The following is a 20,000-nucleotide window of genomic DNA, read 5'->3' as shown; positions in this document are numbered from 1 at the left end:
CAACAGCTGTGAACTCAAACCACAACCAGGCTTTGAAACTCAACACAAGGTTTTTTTTTCCGATTCATCGGAAACTTCTGGGCTCTCCAAAGGCTGAGACTTCAGTTCAGATATGGAGCTACACCACATCTGCTAAACAGATGCCTGACCAGCAGCATAACCCAACGCGCTTAGTCATCCTTTGAGTGGATAGAGTCGAGCCTGCCCTGACTTCAGCACAAAAAAAGGCTCTGCGCAACACCAAAAAACCCCAAAACAACCCCCAAAAACCAAGCCAGGTGAGGGAGAAGAAGAAAAAGGCTTTGTGCTCACCATGGCGGGAAGGAGAGAGGGATGTAGAGAAGTGAAGGAGCAGGAGAAACCAAAAAGCAGCATGTTTATTAACTGCTCACCACTACCATCACCAACAAAGGGTGGGGAGGCTGGCGGCGTGGGGAAGGGGGGTGGGGTTCTTTGCTCACCGTGGTGGGAGGAAGGAGGGGGGGAGGAGAAGAAACCAAAAAAATGGCATGCTCACTAACTGCTCACCACCACCACCGCCACCAACAGGCGGGTGGGAGGGAGGGAGGAAAGGAGGGAAGGAGGGAGGAGGAGAAACCAACCAAACGGCATTCTCACTGACTACTCACCACCACCAACAAATAGTGGAGGAGGGGGAGGGGGGAGAGAAGGGAGGTTCTTTAATCACCATAGGAGGGAGGGAGAAGGAGAAACCAAACAAACAGCATGCTCACTAACTGCTCACCACCACCAAAGGGAGGGAGGGAGGGAGGTAGGGAGGAGAAACCAAACAAACAGCATGCTCACTAACTGCTCACCACCACCAAAGGGAGGGAGGGAGGTAGAGAGGAAAAACCAAACAAACAGCATGCTCACCAACTGCTCACCACCACCACCAAAGGGCGGGGGAAGGGAGGTATGGAGGAGAAACCAAACAAACAGCATGCTCACTAACTGCTCACCACCACCAAAGGGAGGGAGGGAGGTAGAGAGGAAAAACCAAACAAACAGCATGCTCACTAACTGCTCACCACCACCAAAGGGCGGGGGAAGGGAGGTAGAGAGGAGAAACCAAACAAACGGATTGCTCACTAACTGCTCAGCACCACCGCCAAAGGGAGGGAGGGATGGAGGGAGGGAGGAGAAACCAAACAAACAGCATGCTCACTAACTGCTCACCACCACCAAAAGGAGGGAGGGAGGGAGGTAGGGAGGAGAAACCAAACAAACAGCATGCTCACTAACTGCTCACCACCACCAAAAGGAGGGAGGGAGGGAGGTAGGGAGGAGAAACCAAACAAACAGCATGCTCACTAACTGCTCACCACCACCACCAAAGGGCGGGAGGGAGGGAGGTAGAGAGGAAAAACCAATCAAACAGCATGCTGACAAACTGCTCACCACCACCATCACCAACAAAACAGGGGGCACGGGAACGGAAGTGAGGTTCTCTGCTCACCATACGGCTTCCGGCGGTCATGATCGGCGATGGTGTGAGCCTGCTCCACCAGGTTGCTAACCGCTGCAGCGAAGCCCAGGTCAAAGCGCCTGGGGGAGGGCGAGCGGCGCGAAGGGAGCGGGGAGGCGCGGGGCGACCCGAAGGGGCTGTGGGGGGTGCGCGGGGTGAGGGGGGTGGTGGGCAGGGAGGGGGACCTGGCCCCACCTCTTGTCGCCGGCAGCGGGGACCCGTCGTTGGAGGAGGCCACCCTGCCCAGGCTGCCGTGCCCCGCGTGCTCCGGCCGCAGACCTCGGGAGAAGTCCTGGGGGCGTCGGTCTCCGGGCTGCACGTGGAGACAGAGACAGACAGGGAGAGGGAGAGAGGGAGAGAGGGAGAGGTGAGAGAGAGAGAGGGGGGGGGAGAGGGAGGGGTTGGAGGAAAGAAGGAAAGGAAGAGAGTGTGGGCGTGGGGGAGGGGGGTAGAAGGAAGGGAGGAGAGAGAGAGCGAGGGGGGGTGGGGGGGGGGGGTAGGCGGAAGGAGGTAGGAGAGAGACAGACACAGAGAGAGATAGATTGATTGAGAGAGAGAGAGAGAGAGAGAGATAGAGAGAGAGAGAGAGGAGGTAGGAGGAAGAAAGGAGGGGAGATAGAGTGGAAGAGAGAGGGGGGTAGGAGGGAGGCAGGAGAGAGATACAGAGAGAGAGGGGGGGGCAGGAGGGAGGAAGGAGGAAGGAAGGAGATGAGAGAGAGAGAGAGAGAGGAAGAAGGAGGAAGGAAGGACAGCAAGAGACAGAGAGAGAGAGAGAGAGAGAGAGAGAGTGAGAGAGTGTGTGGGAAGAGGGGTAGGAGTAAGGAATGAAGGATACAAAGAGAGCGGAAAAGAGAGAGACAGATGGAGAAAGGGGATGAGATAAAGAAAAGGAGGGAAGGATGGAGGGATGAAGGGAGAGAGACAGACAGAGAAATGATGAGAGGGAGATGGACAGACAGAGTTTAGGGGGTTGGAAGGGAGAAAGACGGGGAAGGGGTAGAAAGGTAGAGGGAGGGGAGGCGGAGGATGGACAGAGGGAAGGGAGAGAGATGGGGAATGGTATGGAAGGTGTAGAAATGGAGTGAGGGAGGGAGGGAAGGGAGAGAGATGGAGAATGGTATGGAAGGTGTAGAAATGGAGTGAGGGAGGGAGGAAAGGGAGAGAGATGGAGAATGGTATGGAAGGTGTAGAAATGGAGTGAGGGAGGGAGGGAAGGGAGAGAGATGGAGAATGGTATGGAAGGTGTAGAAATGGAGTGAGGGAGGGAGGGAAGGGAGAGAGATGGGGAATGGTATGGAAGGTGTAGAAATGGAGTGAGGGAGGGAGGGAAGGGAGAGAGATGGAGAATGGTATGGAAGGTGTAGAAATGGAGTGAGGGAGGGAAGGGAGAGAGATGGGGAATGGTATGGAAGGTGTAGAAATGGAGTGAGGGAGGGAGGGAAGGGAGAGAGATGGAGAATGGTATGGAAGGTGTAGAAATGGAGTGAGGGAGGGAGGGAAGGGAGAGAGATGGGGAATGGTATGGAAGGTGTAGAAATGGAGTGAGGGAGGGAGGGAAGGGAGAGAGATGGAGAATGGTATGGAAGGTGTAGAAATGGAGTGAGGGAGGGAGGGAAGGGAGAGAGATGGGGAATGGTATGGAAGGTGTAGAAATGGAGTGAGGGAGGGAGGGAAGGGAGAGAGATGGAGAATGGTATGGAAGGTGTAGAAATGGAGTGAGGGAGGGAAGGGAGAGAGATGGGGAATGGTATGGAAGAGGTGTAGAAATGGAGTGAGGGAGGGAGGGAAGGGAGAGAGATGGGGAATGGTATGGAAGGTGTAGAAATGGAGTGAGGGAGGGAGGGAAGGGAGAGAGATGGAGAATGGTATGGAAGGTGTAGAAATGGAGTGAGGGAGGGAGGGAAGGGAGAGAGATGGGGAATGGTATGGAAGGTGTAGAAATGGAGTGAGGGAGTGAGGGAGGGAAGGGAGAGAGATGGGGAATGGTATGGAAGGTGTAGAAATGGAGTGAGGGAGGGAGGGAAGAGAGAGAGATGGAGAATGGTATGGAAGGTGTAGAAATGGAGTGAGGGAGGGAGGGAAGAGAGAGAGAGAGAGAGAGAGAGAGAGAGAGAGAGAGAGAGAGAGAGAGAGAGAGATGGAGAATGGTAGGGAAGGTGTAGAAATGGAGTGAGGGAGGGAGGGAAGAGAGAGAGAGAGAGAGAGAGAGAGAGAGAGAGAGAGAGAGAGAGAGAGATGGAGAATGGTAGGGAAGGTGTAGAAATGGAGTGAGGGAGGGAGGGAAGAGAGAGAGAGAGAGAGAGAGAGAGAGAGAGTGAGAGAGATGGGGAATGGTATGGAAGGTGTTGAAATGGAGTGAGGGAGGGAAGTGGGGAGGGGAGAGAGGTGAGAGAAAGACAGAAAGAAAGAGAAAAAATGGGGGGGGGGAGATAGAAAGGGGCAATCAGAATGAAACAAGGTCAACAGAGGGGTGGGAGAGAGAGAGAGGAAGGGGGTGGGGGAGAGAGAGAGAGGCAGAGACAGAGACAGAGACAGAGAGAGAAGTCAGAAAGTGAGAAACAAAACATTAGTCACTGCATAAAACACCATTCTGGTTCCTAAAAACAGGGCAAACAACGTTACAAGACGAGGCAGAAAATGCACACGTGCAGAGAATCTAAAGCCTGTTGCAGACGTGAACGCCGAAACCATCGAGACTCGTCACCCCATCGGCTGCATGAAACACAACTTCCAATCTGGATTCGTGACTGTGACTTGGTTCAAACACCAGAACATAGCAAAAATACAACTGTGACTTGACTGGTGTGACATTGTGGGGAGTTGGGAAACGCTGTAAATTACAGGACGCAGCACACAAAAAAAGTGACCTTGTGGAGAGTTGGCAACGCTGTAAATTAAAGGACGCAGCCCCCCCCAAAATGTGACCTTGTTGACCCTCCAAGAAAAACAAACCAACAAAAATGCAGTGATGGGCTAGTGGTCCCATCTACAAGGACAAGAGCTGTGTACTCCCCACCCCCTCCAGACTTTGTGTCGTGGTCTGGGTCCTAGTCTCACTCAGATGAGACAATCAACCGAGCTCCCGTGTGCAGCATGGCACTTTTTTTTTCTTTTTCTTTTTTTTTTAACCCACAAGCCTTTTGTTGCTTTGCATCAGAATGGTGACTTGTGGGGTGTTTGTGAAAATGGTGACTTGTGGGGTGTTTGTGAAAATGGTGACTTGTGGGTTGTTGTGAAAATGGTGACTTGTGGGGTGTTGTGAAAATGGTGACTTGTGGGTTGTTGTGAAAATGTGACTTGTGAGGTGTTTGTGAAAATGTGACTTGTGGGGTTGTTGTGAAAATGTGACTTGTGGGGTGTTTGTGAAAATGGTGACTTGTGGGGTGTTGTGAAAATGTGACTTGTGAGGTGTTTGTGAAAATGGTGACTTGTGGGGTGTTTGTGAAAATGGTGACTTGTGGGGTGTTGTGAAAATGGTGACTTGTAAGATGTTGGGAAAATGGTGACTTGTGAGGTGCTGGGAAAATGGTGACTTGTGAGGTGTTGGGAAAATGGTGACTTGTGGGGTGTTGTGGAAATGTGACTTGTGAGGTGTTGGGAAAATGGTGACTTGTGAGGTGTTGGGAAAATGTGACTTGTGAGATGTTGGGAAAATGTGACTTATGAGGTGTTGGGAAAATGGTGACTTGTGAGGTGTTGGGATAATGTTGATTTGTGAGGTGTTGGGATACTGTGACTTGTGAGGTGTTGAGATAATGTGAGGTGTTGAGATAATGTGATTTGTGAGGTGTTGGGAAAATGATGACTTGTGGGTGTTGGGAAAATTTGACTTGTGCAGTGAGCTGAGGTGTTGGGAAAATGTTGACTTATGAGGTTTTGGGAAAATGGTGACTTGTGAGGTGTTGGGAAAATGGTGACTTGTGAGGTGTTGAGAAAATGGTGAATTGTGGGGTGTTAGTGAAAATGGTGACTTGTGAGGTGTTTGTGGAAATGGTGACTTGTGAGGTGTTGGGAAAATGGTGACTGGTGAGGTGTTGAGAAAATGGTGTCTTGTGGGGTGTTTGTGAAAATGGTGACTTGTGGGGTGTTGAGATAATGGTGACTTGTGGGGCGTTGAGAAAATAGTGACTTGTGAGGTGTTGGGAAAATGGTGATTTGTGAGGTGTTGGGATAATGTGACTTGTGAGGTGTTGGGATAATGTTGATTTGTGAGGTGTTGGGAAAATTGTGATTTGTGAGGTGTTGGGATGATGTGACTTGTGAGGTGTTGGGATAATGCTGATTTGCGAGGTGTTGGGAAAATGGTGATTTGTGAGGTGTTGGAATAATGTGAGGTGTTGGGATAATGGTGATTTGTGAGGTGTTGGGATAATGTGACTTGTGAGGTGTAGTGAAAATGGTGACTTGGGTGTTGAGAAAATGATGATTTGTGAGGTGTTGGGAAAATGGTGATTTGTGAGGTGGTGGGAAAACGATTAGAGTGGAGTAGGAAAATCGTGACTTGAAGAGGATTACGAAGATTGCGACTTGATAATCGAGTAAGACAATCATGATTCGTGAGGCCTGGTAAAACAAACAAACAAACAAACAACAACAACAAAACACGAAAAAAAAAACCCAAAAAAACCATGATTCAAGAGGTATTGGAAAATTGTGACGTGTAGGTATTAAACACCAACACACACCATGAACTGTTCGGAGTGGCTGGAGAAGAGGGGGGGGGGGGGGGAGGGACTGTGACTTTACAGGACGAGGGAAATCGTGATCTGCAGCCGACGGTTCGCTCAAAGCTCGAAGCTTCGACGTTCCAACTGCGACAGGTATCAGTTGAGGATTCTTTAAAATGGTAACATGTGAAACAACACAATAGTATACCATAGTACTGGTTCTATATCTCGTCTGGCCGACGACAACGAAGGTTTAATGATTGGTTGATAAAGAACGACCACTTTTTTTTGTACGCTGAGAGTAAGGGTTCGTACATAAAGTTAGTTACAGTCTTCCTTGGGGCAGAACACGATTAATTTTGGTTCCTTTTGCGTTTGTGGGCTGCTTTTCTCACGTGAAAGATCATATACTCATGACGAGATGTTTTGATTTTCGGTTGTTGATCTGTGTCTTCCATTGTCACAACTGTGTATGGTTGTCTGAAACAGATCCTTTTAGGTATGACTTTCATGCCCCGAACAGGTGGCAAAAGGCAGAGTTACAAACAAATGATCAACTTGACAGATTAATTAATTAATAAGACTAGTTACTTGAGGGTGTTTTTTTCTTCACTTTTTAAAAGGTTTTTCTTTCTTTCCGGTTTTGTGTGTGTTTATTTTTATTTTCATGTTTGTTTAATGCTATGTATAGCTATTTTGTAAACAACAGCACCTTGCTCCTTCATTGTTTTATTTTGAGAAAAGGTTTATCATTATCATAACAGTTTTTATTTATCATTATGAATGTTGTTTTTATAAACATCCTATTGAAGATGTCAAAGGGCAGTAACCTCAAGCTAAGATTTTTAATCTTTCCTCTTGTTTTTAATCAAGAGAGGGAAGTCAAAACTTCCAGACTGTTATTTTCATGTTGACATATCCAGGGCCCACTACAAAATATATTGTTACACTTCAATAGCTGATTCCATGCTTCGATAAAATTGTTCTGATTATTTGTCAGATCGCAGTCTTAATTGGTTGTTAATGTTTTTTTTAAACAACTTATCTTGAAACGAAAATACGTCTTGATATAAACTTTTGTTATTGATGGAACGATTGAGTGAGAATATTCTGGGACTACCAGATGGCAAAACCGGACATTTTCCGTTGATAGAGTGAATATATTCTGGGATTACCAGGCATTTTCCGTTCATAGAGTTAGTATATTCTGGGATTACCAGATGGCAATACCAGACATTTTCCATTTTGAAGAATCCTCTGGTTTCGTCAGAACTGCAGTGTCAATCCATCCAAACTAAATACTGGCATACACACCTGAACAATTGATAAAACAAAACAAAAAAATAAAACAAAAAACAAAAAAACAAAAATAAAAAAAATTAGACTTATCCCTAAATCACTGCTACAGCTCTGCTATGTACAACAGTCAAACTAAGCAAAACTTAACATTAGAAATCAGGTCGTGCATTAACATGTGAGATGTGCAAGCCTACATAGGTGCATAATCATAAACAAAAATACTCGACCAATAAAATATCGTGCTCAACAGAAACTATAACCTCAATACTAAGAGAATACCTTAAACTGAACAAACACAAAATGACCATTCAGAATAACTTAGATTAAAAACAGGTTGGTTTTTTTTTTTCATTTGTCCCATGTACAATTAAAAGAGAAGTTGAAAAAACAGAAAACAACGATTTTGCTGAGAAAAAAAGAAAAAAAAAAGAAACAATAACAACTACCATATGAGAGAAAATCTGTGTTAACTAAAATCGCTCAGCAATCTTCAGACCAATATCCATTCTCAAATAGATACCACAAAAGCCAACATAAAAAACAAATGTCCATTCTCAAACAGATACCACAAAAGCCAACATAAAAACAAATGTCCATTCTCAAACAGATACCACAAAAGCCAACATAAAAACAAATGTCCATTCTCAAACAGATACCACAAAAGCCAACATATAAAAACAAATGTCCATTCTCAAACAGATACCACAAAAGCCAACATAAAAAACAAATGTCCATTCTCAAACAGATACCACAAAAGCCAACATAAAAACAAATGTCCATTCTCAAACAGATACCACAAAAGCCAACATAAAAATAAATGTCCATTCTCAAACAGATACCACAAAAGCCAACATAAAAAGAAAGTGAAACAAGTTCAGGACCATGCGTGAGACAGGCCAGAAAAAACGCTGGTCAGCCAACGCAGGAAACAAACCTTTATTATGTAAGCAAGAAAAAAAGAAAGAAAAATGGACAGATGGCGACAACAAAGACAGAAAAGAAACCGATATATGTGTGATCGAAAGATCAGAGACAGTGTGGATAGAGAAGGAGGACAAAAGCGCAGCAGAAGAACTTTTTTTTTTTTTAACTTTTTTTTTCCGTAACAAGACAACAGCACTGTCTGTCAAAATCTATGTTTTTCTTTTTGAGCGCTACTCACCCATCAAAACAAACTAAACGAAATCTTTCAGACAGAACAGTGTAAAATAAGAATAAAGAACTTGTTTTGCTACTGCCCCCCCCCCTTTTTTTTTCTTTGAATATTTTTTTTCTGTCGAAATCATAACACGCAGAAATCTGAGTAGAAAGTAGGTTTGTTGTTGTTGTTGTTGTTGTTCTTGCTGTTGTTGTTGTTGTTGTTGCTTTCTTGTTGCTGTTGTTGGTGCTGTATTTGACGACCAGGGCATGCAGGAAAGGGTTCAAGTCAGCGCACCATCAACTTTCAAAACGGACTGATAAAAAATCACCAAGAATGAGAAAAAAACAACAACAGAAGTCGGGAAAGTTGAAGCAAGCAGAAAATCACGACAGGATCACACCACGTTTGGGCTCATCTCTGTGTGTGTGTGTGTGTGTGTGTGTGTGTGTGTGTGTGTGTGTGTGTGTGTGTGTGTGTGTGTGTGTGTGTGTGCCTGTCTCTTTCTCTGTGTCTATCTGTCTGTCTCTCTCATACACTGTGTTACATGGACATTTTTTTCACACATACCCCCTCTCTTTCACACACACACACACACACACACACACACACACACACACACACACACACACAAACAAACAAATACACACACACACACACACACACACACACACACAAAGAAACACACACACACACACACACACACACACACACACACACACACACACACACACACACACACACGTCAGAACAGTGTATAACACCAGACCACCCCTGCAAAGAAACCTGAAGACCTGCAGCACACACATGCCTGACACATACATCACAGCACAGCGCGGACAATGGGGTGAAGAGAACAGAGGTCGGCAGGGGAGTCACTGCATCATTAAAAGCACATACAACACGTTTTGATAGACAGATAGGTACACAAACAGATCGAAAGACTGATAAAAGGATCGATAGATACATAGAAAGATCGACAGGTATCTGATAAATAGATCAATGTATGTAGGTAGGTAGATGTTTAGGGAGGGAGGGAGGGAGGGCGGGTGTTGGGGGTAACGTTGGTGGATGTTGTCCGAAAATACCACACAACAGCAGTGTAAAAGAAGACTTTTCATCAAACAGAATCCTAGACAATCTTTTGGTGAAAGTCCTTCCCAAAACGTGACCTGTAAAAGATCAGCCCAGTGGAAGGCACAGGAAACTACAGAAGCAAAACGTGACCTGTAAAAGATCAGCCCAGTGGAAGGCACAGGAAACTACAGAAGCAAAACGTGACCTGTAAAAGATCAGCCCAGTGGAAGGCACAGGAAACTACAGAAGCAAAACGTGACCTGTAAAAGATCAGCCCAATGGAAGGTACAGGAAACTACAGAAGCAAAACGTGACCTGTAAAAGATCAGCCCAGTGGAAGGTACAGGAAACTACAGAAGCAAAACGTGACCTGTAAAAGATCAATCCAGTGGAAGGTACAGGAAACTACAGAAGCAAAACGTGACCTGAAAAAGATCAGCTCAGTGGAAGGTACAGGAAACTACAGAAGCATAACGTGACCTGTAAAAGATCAGCCCAGTGGAAGGTACAGGAAACTACAGAAGCAAAACGTGACCCGTAAAAAATCAGCCCAGTGGAAGGCACAGGAAACTACAGAAGCAAAACGTGACCTGTAAAAGATCAGCCCAGTGGAAGGCACAGGAAACTACAGAAGCAAAACGTGACATGTAAAAGATCAGCCCAGTGGAAGGCACAGGAAACTACAGAAGCAAAACGCGCGGAGATGCGGGGCAAGCACAATATAAACTCACATTACTGTTATCATTATCATCATTATCATTAGCAGCAGCATCAAAACGAAAGTAACTTTCCGAGATGGCGACCTTCTCCCGCTACTAATTGGACAATGTGCGGCTGCCTACACCTCTATACTCCATCTCTCTCTCTACGATCGGCTTCGGATCCACTCTGTTAACGCATACCCAGATTCAAACACTCTACTGTTGGACGCCGTTCTTTCTCTGTCTCTGGACCTTGTATTTGGAATGAACTTCCTCTTTCGCGTCGTCAGGTCTCCGCACTCAGCTCTTTCAAGTCTGGCCTTAAAAGCAATCTCTTCACAAGATAGCCTCCCGCCCCTACCTCTTCCTTGTCTTCAGTTTTTTCAGTTGAGTAATGCATGCGCGTGTGAATGACTGGTGTGAAAGCGCTTAGAACTGTCTCTGCACAAGATTCAGCGCTATATAAATATTATTATTATTATTATTATTATTATTGTTGTTGTTGTTGTTACTATTAAGGCCAAGTCAGGCCCAATGAAAGATCTGTCTACTTCACTTTTTGTCTATCCTTCCAATAGACCAAAACCAGTGTGACATTCAAACATGACTGATTGCACCGAACCAGGACGTTCATTTTAACATAATCATTTTTGTTATCGCTGGCCTTGAACAGTGTGACTACACTGTACTGAATATCTGTTATGCATGTGTGGGTGTATGTGTGAATGTGTGTCTTCATGTTTTACATTTAGTTGCTTATTTATCACCATTGTTGTCTTATTTATTTATTTATTTTTTTATTATTATAATTTTATTAGTATTATTATTATTACTACTACTACCTTTTTATATATTATATTTATTTATTTATCTATTTATTTATTTATTTATTTATGTAAGCTTATCTATTATTTATTCCCCCGTTTTTTTTGGTTGTTTTTTTTTTTTCAAGGCCTGACTAAGCGCGTTGGGTTACGCTGCTGGTCTGGCATCTGCTTGGCAGACGTGGTGGTAGCGTATATGGTTTTGTCCGAACGCAGTGACGCCTCCTTGAGCTACTGAAACTGAAACTGTACTGAATGTCACAGGTTTTTTTTTAATATATTTATTTTTTTTTTTTTATCAAACGCACTGGTACATTTTCATGTTAGGCAACCCGCCTCCAAAATTCAATTTATGTATTCTACATGTCATTGAAAAATTATGCCTTGAGGAATCCAGCCTCTCAGAAATGACCATGCCTCGGATCCTTGTAATCTGCTCGTCTGGAGAAGCTCAAGCTTTTCATCAGTACATAAATCTGGAGATGACTAAGCTCTTAGCAGTGAGTATTGTCCAGAGAAGTCCAAGACCTTTGCAATAAATAGCCAAGAGAAGTTAACTCTCTCCATACAAACGGCGAAAGAGACGACGTTAACAGCGTTTCACCCCAATTACCACCATCAAAATATTGCTAGCGGAAGGCTCTTATACTGAAGAGGTGAATGTTGACAAAGAATACCACAATTCTGACGACAGAAGCTAAAGGTTGGGTCATTGAGACACCCACTGGACATCCGAGGGGTCTGTGTAGAGGGGAAGAGAGGACTGGCCGTACTGAGTGAGTTAATACTTTTTGCTAGGAGTAAATCTGGAGAAACCCAAGCGTTTAGTTATCAGTATGCACAGAAAAGTCAAAACTCTCGCTAATATGTATACCAGTCACAGTCCAAGCTGTTAGCAATAGGCGTAAAGAGAAACCGAAGCCCTTGGCAATACGTATGATCAGACAGGTCCAAACACTTAGCAATAAGTACATCTCAAAAAGTCCAAGCCCGTAGCAATAATTCATGTACGTCTGTCCAGAGAATTCCAAGCACACAGCATTATTTCTTGAAAATTCGAAGCTCTTAGAAATAAGTATGTCTGGAAATTCAAACTCAAAGCAATCAGCATGTCTAGAGAAATCCCAAGCTCTTTGAAATCAGTATTTTTCGAGGATTCCAAGAAATTACCAAAAAGCAAGTCTGGAAAAATCTAAGTGAGCCCTTACCTGTATGCACAAAAATCACAAGCTCTTTGAAAAAAAAAAAAAATCGCATGCTAAAGAAAGTTGAAGCCCTTAGCACTTAAGCTGTTAGGAGTCAATATATTCAGATTGTATCAGCAATGTACAGGTCCAAGGCAGACTACACGCTGCTGAAATATACAAAGTGCCCGAGAACACATCATGATAGATGTTCATTTATTTCAAGAAAGTTTATCACACAAGCGCAAGACAGACCATGGTTGCACAGATTCAGAGACTGAGTAAAAAAAAAAAAAAAAAAAAAAAAAAATCACACACACAAACACACACAAAAAAAATTCGTAACAATCAAAAGTCACAAACCAGACACAGCAAAACATATACACACAGACAGACAGCCACACATCCATGAGATAGAAACTGGTAGCACAGGGTGACGAAAGCAAAACACACACACACACACACACACACACACACACACACACACACACACATCCAAAAGATAGAAGCTGTCAGCACAGAGCGACGGAGGAAGCAAAACACACACACACACACACACACACACACACACACACACGAAGACACACCCAGCAGACAGAGAGAAGGAGGGTGGGGGACAAGAGGCGGGGAGGGTGAGGGGGAGAAGGGGTGGAGGGTGCACAGGGCAGCAGCAAAGGAGCGGGGGAGGGTGACTGGCGGTCATCACCTCGTTGAGCCTAGACAGAGAGGTGGTGATTTGGGTAGCGGTCAGAGCAATGAGAGCATTGTCCTGGCTGCTGTGCAAGGACGTGTTGGACACACTGCCAACGTCTCTAAGGTCCAGGCTCTACACACAAACCATCAATCACAGCCACACATCAGTTGGGTTTTTTTTTCTTCTCGTCTCTTTCTGCTACATAGATCTCTCTCTCCGGAATCATCACCATAAAACAACAAAAGAAAGAAAAAAAAAAGGTTAGACTGATTGTATGTGTGAATACAAAACATACCAACAAAACAAAGGGCTCGGAAATCAAAGAAATTAAAAAACGTTGACTTAAAAAAACACAAACAAACAAACAAAAAACAACTACACACACACAACCTTCTGGACTTATTTTTTGAAAAAAACAAACAACTAACGGACATGACAAAATGTGTTGTGATAGCTGGTTCGTGGAAAAAAAAAAGGAAAAAAGCAAATTCACTTTTCCATTTGTTGTACAGGCTTTTTTTTTTTTTTTTTTTTTTCTTTCCGATTCCATTGCAAGGCTTTGCGAGTTGAAACGTTGCGTCTGAAGGTACCTGACGTAGAAACTATGACTCATTTTATCTTTTCACATCAAAGAAGCAGTTTCGACAAGACCAATCGTTAGAGATAAATAGGAAAGCATTGTGAAATAAGAAGGTGAAAATTTTTCGATAAAATAATGTGCTGAAACAAGCCAAGTGCAAAACGAATCTAAATAAAAGACATTTGTAAACACTGTTACATCGTGACAAAATGTATAATAACTATATATATATATATATATATATATATATATATATAGCATGTATATGTGAGTGTGCGTATATGTCTGTGTGTGTGTTGTGCAGGCATGTGCTTCTTGTTGTTTCTGTCTCTCTCTGTTTCTGTGTATGTGGTGCCATCAATACACACTCGAACAGAGGAATTCGTACATGCCCTGTACAAAGAAAGTTCATCCATTCATAATGATAATAATAATCATCATGAGAAGAAGAAGAAGAAGAAGAAGAAGAAGAAGAAGAAGAAGAAGAAGAAGAAGAAGAAGAAGAAGAAAAAGAAGGAGGAGGAGGAGGAGTAGAAGGAGGAGGAGGAGGAGAAGGAGAAGGAGGAGAAGAAGAAGAAGTCCAGTTATCGTGTGAATTCAAAATACTACCATGCAGACCAGTATGAACAAAATGTCCTCAATTTCTAGAGTGTAATACCTGGACACATGCAGTTTTTGTGATGGCAACACACCAGGGAAAAATCATAGTGAAGTGCATTTTTTACACGAAAAAAGTGTCAAACAACTAATTCCTAAGTGGCATTTTTCAGAAAAAATCTTAATCAAGACAACGTGTAGGTTTTGTGATATAGCGAGGAACAATTCCATATTCTAGGTAACCTTTTCTTTTCAAAACAGTAGTTAGAAGAGAAAAAAAAATAGAGATGTTTATAGCAAGAGAGAAGAAACATCTTTTCCAATCACCATTTTCCATATAACGTTAAAAAAACACAACAAAAAAACAGTTTGTAGAGAAAGAAAGGAAAATAAAGTGATGTTTATAGCAAGAGAGGAAAAACCTTTTTTTTTCAAATCACCTTATTCCAGATAACGTTTTCAAAACAGCAATTAGAAGAAAAGGAAGGAAAAAAAAGGGATGTTTAGAGCAAGAAAGGAGAAACCTTTTTTTTTTCAAATCATAATATTCCAGATAATGTTTTCAAAACAACAGTTGGAAGAGAAAGAAAGGAAAATAAAGAGATGTTTACAGCAAAAGAGAAGAAACATTATTTTTCCAATCACCATGTTCCAGATAACGTTTTTAAAACAGTGTTAGAAGAGAAAGAAAGGAAAATAAAGGGATGTTTAGAGCAAGAAAGGAGAAAACTTTTTTTTTTCCAATCACCATATTCCCGATAAAGTTTTCAAAACAGCAATTACAACTAACGGACATGACAAAATGTGTTGTGACAGCTGGTTCGTGGGGAAAAAAAAAGGAAAAAGCAAATTCACTTTTCCATTTGTTGTACAGGCTTTTTTTTTCTTTCCTATTCCATTGCAAGGCTTTGCAAGTTGAAACGTTGAAACAAAGAAAGGAAAATAAAGGGATGTTTAGAGCAAGAAAGGAGAAACATTTTTTTTTTTCCAATCACCATATTCCAGATAACGTTTTTAAAACAGCAATTAGAACAGAAAGAAAGGAAAATAAAGAGATGTTTAGAGCAAGAGAGGAGAAACATTTTTCCAATCACCATGTTCCAGATAACGTTTTTAAAACAGCAATTAGAACAGAAAGAAAGGAAAATAAAGTGATGTTTACAGCAAGAGAGGAAAAACGTTTTTCCAATCACCATGTTCCAGATAACGTTTTCAAAACAACAGTTAGAAGAGAAAGAAAGGAAAATAAAGAGATGTTTATAGCAAGAAGAGGAGAAACATTTTTTTTCCAATCACCATATTCCAGATAACGCTTTGAAAACAGTGGTTAGAAGAGAAATAAAATAAAATAAAAAAGGTGTGTATAGCAAAAGAAGTGAAACAAACAGAAAAAGGCACCCCCCAAAAAAACAACAACAACAAAACCTCCCCCCACAAAAAACAAACAAACAAACAACGAACTAAAAGGCGTCGACTTCTGGCTTTATCAGAGGTACGTCTGGAGTGAAAGCCTTAAGTCATATATGCACTAGATCCGTATAAAGCCCTCCAAAAAAACCAACAAAGCAGCAGAAAACCAGCAACAGAAGCCCACCTGCACACTGGACGTGTCGCTGTGAGCACTGGGATCTCGCCGACGTTTGCTGCTTCCGCGTCGAAGAAAACTGGAACCACAAATGAAAAGGTTCACACACACACACACACACACACACACACACACGCAAGCACACACACACACACACACACACACACACACACACACGCAAGCACGCATACACATACAAGCGCGCGCGCACACACACACACACACACACACGCACACACACACACACGCACGCACACACACGCACGCACGCAAGCACGCATACACATACAAGCACACACACACACACACGTGTGCGCGCGCACATATACAAAACAAAACACAAAAAACACACGCACACACACACACACACACAAACCACACGCGCGCGCGCACACACACACACACTCCCCCCCAAAAAAACAACAACACAAAAACAACCCAAAAAACACACACGCACACGCGCACACTCAAACCAACCCACCTATCCACCCACCCCACGCACACACACACAAGAAACTTGCACACACACAAAGACACACGCACACAACTGTAAGCATACATATGTGAAGGTCATTTGCATATCCGTGCCACTTGTCCTAATTATTCACGTCACCTGTGACCCCCGTCCATGTTGTCGTCGGAGTGCTCAGAGTCCAGGCTTTGGTTGGACCGTGCGGTGGACGAGGTCCTCATGGCGCCCATAAAGCGTTGGAAGAGGGAGGGGGGTCTCTGTTACAGGAACACACACACACACACACACACACACACACACACATACACCACACCACACACACACACACACACACACACACACACCACACACACAGGTGTTTAACAGTCAATGGAATTGATTCAGCTACACACACACACACACACACACTTGGACATCAAAGACACACACACACACACACACACACACACACACTCACACACACATTGGGAAACCTAGATACTGACGCGAAGGATCTTTTCCAATGGACCTTTCTTTGGCACTGCTAGCCAGGGGATTCTCTTTAGGCACTGCTAGCCAATGGACCTTACTTTGGCACTGCTAGCCAGGGGATTCTCTTTAGGCACTGCTAGCCAGTAGACCTTTCTTTGGCACTGCTAGCCAATGGACCTTTCTTTGGCACTGCTAGCCAGGGGATTCTCTTTAGGCACTGCTAGCCAATGGACCTTTCTTTGGCACTGCTAGCCAATGGACCTTTCTTTGGCACTGCTAGCCAATGGACCTTTCTTTGGCACTGCTAGCCAATGGACCTTTCTTTGGCACTGCTAGCCAATGGACTTTTCTTTGGCACTGCTAGCCAGGGGATTCTCTTTCGGCACTGCTAGCCAATGGACCTTTCTTTGGTACTGCTGTCCAGTGGACCTTTCTTTGGCACTGCTAGCCAGGGGATTTTCTTTAGGCACTGCTAGCCAATGGACCTTTCTTTGGCACTGCTAGCCAATGGGACCTTTCTTTGGCACTGCTAGCCAGGGGATTCTCTTTAGGCACTGCTAGCCAATGGACCTTTCTTTGGCACTGCTAGCCAATGGACCTTTCTTTGGCACTGCTAGCCAGGGGATTCTCTTTAGGCACTGCTAGCCAATGGACCTTTCTTTGGCACTGCTAGCCAGGGGATTCTCTTTAGGCACTGCTAGCCAATGGACCTTTCTTTGGCACTGCTAGCCAATGGACCTTTCTTTGGCACTGCTAGCCAATGGACCTTTCTTTGGCACTGCTAGCCAGGGGATTCTCTTCAGGCACTGCTAGCCAATGGACCTTTCTTTGGCACTGCTTGCCAGCGGAATGTTTTCAGCACTTAGAGCCATTGGACTTTAGTAAGCACTGCTAGCCAATGAGCGTTTTTTTTTCTCGGCACTGCTAGCCAGTGGAATTATTTTAGGCACTGCTCGACAGTGGGCTTCAGGACTCATCACATTGTCACTCAAGGATTGAGATTTTAGGCATGGACATACGTTCTTCATATCTGCCCGTGGACAAAGAGAAGAGAGACAGGGATAGAGAGAGGGAGAGAGAGAGAGAGAGAGAGAGAGAGAGAGAGAGAGAGAGCGAGGGGGGAGAGAGAGAGATAGAGAAAGTGAGGGGGAGACAGAGACAGAGAGAGAGAGAGAGAAAGAGAGGAGGAGACAGAGAGAGAGACAGACAGCCAGACAGAGTGAGAGAGGGAGAGAAAGAGAGAGGGGAACAGAGACAGAGACAGAGAGAGAGAGAGAAAGAGAGGGAGAAACAGAGACAGAGACAGACAGAGAGAGAGGGGGGGGAACAGAGACAGACAGACAGACAACAGACACACACACACACACACACACACACACACACAGAGAAAGAGAAGGGGAAACAGAGAGAGACAGAGTGAGAGATTCTGGTTTGGAGCAAGTTCAGACTCTCTTTGATGACCACTGAATGGGCACGGGATCCGATTCAAAACTGGACAACACCTAGATAGTGATACACGAAAAACAGGCCTCTCTTCCTGTGCTGGAAGTGAAAACCGATTTCTGTCAAACCTCAGTTACCGTAATTCTGACGTGTCTATCCACCCAACGATAGATTAAAAAACAAACAAACAACCAACAACAACAACAACAACAAAAGATATGAATAGGTAAATATATGACAAGGCAGCTAAGTAAATAACATACTTAGATATAATACCTGGCTGACTGATTAATTGACGATCATGTTGTATATAACCTATATGGAGTGGGGCTGTTTGAAAAAAAAGTTGCACGCAACTGCATATAACAATAATAATAATAAATGCTGACTTATATACCGCAGTACCCCCATCACAGATGGGTCTCACCACGCTTTACAATAAAATAGAAAAAAATTAAGACTAACTGACGTAAAAACAATATATACAAATTCAACACAGTATTTGTATTTTGTATTTGTATTCCTTTTTATCACAACAGATTTCTCTGTGTGAAATTCGGGCTGCTCTCCTCAGGGAGAGCGCGTCGCTACACTACAGCGCCACCCATTTTTTTAAATTTTTTTCCTGCGTGCAGTTTTATTTGTTTTTCCTGTCGAAGTGGATTTTTCTACAGAATTTTGCCAGGAACAACCCTTCTGTTGCCGTGGGTTCTTTTACGTGCGCTAGGTGCATGCTGCACACGGGACCTCGGTTTATCGTCTCATCCGAATGACTAGCGTCCAGACCACCAATCAAGGTCTAATGGAGGGGGAGAAAATATCGGCGGCTGAGCCGTGATTAGAACCAGCGCCCTCAGATTCTCTCGCTTCTTAGGCGGACGCGTTACCTCTAGGCCACCACTCCACTCTCACAAGACACTGGTTATAAGACTGAGTGATATAAAAACATGTAAATCAACACAGGCACCATCACAGTCCCAAATCACACAGGCACCATCACAGTCCCAAATCACACAGGCACCATCACAGTCCCAAATCACACAGGTGCAAATCACAGGAAAAACAGAGCACATCACATTCGTCATTGTAACAACTAGATAAATAAATAAAAACAAAACAGAACACAATAAACACCATATCTATCATTTTCGAAAATAATGAATAGTATCCTTGTCTAACTAACTAACAAACTAACTCACTAACAATAATATCCATTATGACGTACATATAATCTATACAGTGGGACTAGACGAATAAAAAGCACACAAATGCTAATCTAGTATCTTTGAAAATAAATGATTGTGTCTTCGTCAAACTTACTAATTGACTTTTCCAGCTATCTATTATGTGGCATTTATCTAAAAATCGGACCACACTGCTAACCAGCTAGCTAACCAACCAACCAACCAAACAAAAATCTAACCAACTAGCTGACTAACTAGACAGCTAGCTAGCTAACCAAATAACTAAGTCACTAACCAACCCACCAACCAACAAGTCAAAAGAAAGAGAAAAGCTACAGATGGGCGAAGTGAGCAAAAGGCGAACGACGAACCAGACAACCAACCAACCAGCCAACCAATCAGTCTATCAGATAACCGATTAATCAGTCAGCTAGTGCAATACTACGCTAATCCGATCAACATTTAGACAATGAAATCATCAAGACGTCTTTGGCAGAATGACCAAGCATGTTAAAACAAAAGATAAGTTAACTATTTAAAAAAAAAAAAAAGTAAGCAAAGGCACAAAAACCTACAAGTAAATAGGAAATGTGCAAGGCACAACAAAGAAAAAAAG

General features: G+C 43.6%; 1 protein-coding gene across 1 annotated transcript in view; it reads right to left on the bottom strand.

The window, feature by feature from the left end:
- Positions 1-20,000, bottom strand: part of LOC143275763 (voltage-dependent calcium channel type A subunit alpha-1-like) — a 402,120-nt gene that overhangs the window by 5,135 nt on the left and 376,985 nt on the right. The window contains exons 45-48 of the mRNA XM_076580041.1: positions 16,428-16,543; positions 15,824-15,893; positions 13,065-13,184; positions 1,438-1,781 (exon numbers count right to left, since the gene is read on the bottom strand). Coding sequence (XP_076436156.1) covers positions 1,438-1,781; positions 13,065-13,184; positions 15,824-15,893; positions 16,428-16,543 — 650 coding nt within the window. The remainder of the gene's footprint in view (positions 1-1,437; positions 1,782-13,064; positions 13,185-15,823; positions 15,894-16,427; positions 16,544-20,000) is intronic.

The sequence above is a fragment of the Babylonia areolata genome, chromosome 31 (assembly GCF_041734735.1).
Source record: "Babylonia areolata isolate BAREFJ2019XMU chromosome 31, ASM4173473v1, whole genome shotgun sequence".
NCBI classification, from domain to species: domain Eukaryota; kingdom Metazoa; phylum Mollusca; class Gastropoda; order Neogastropoda; family Buccinidae; genus Babylonia; species Babylonia areolata.
The sequence above is the reverse complement of the archived record's forward strand: the minus strand, read 5'-3'. Positions and strand labels throughout refer to the sequence as shown.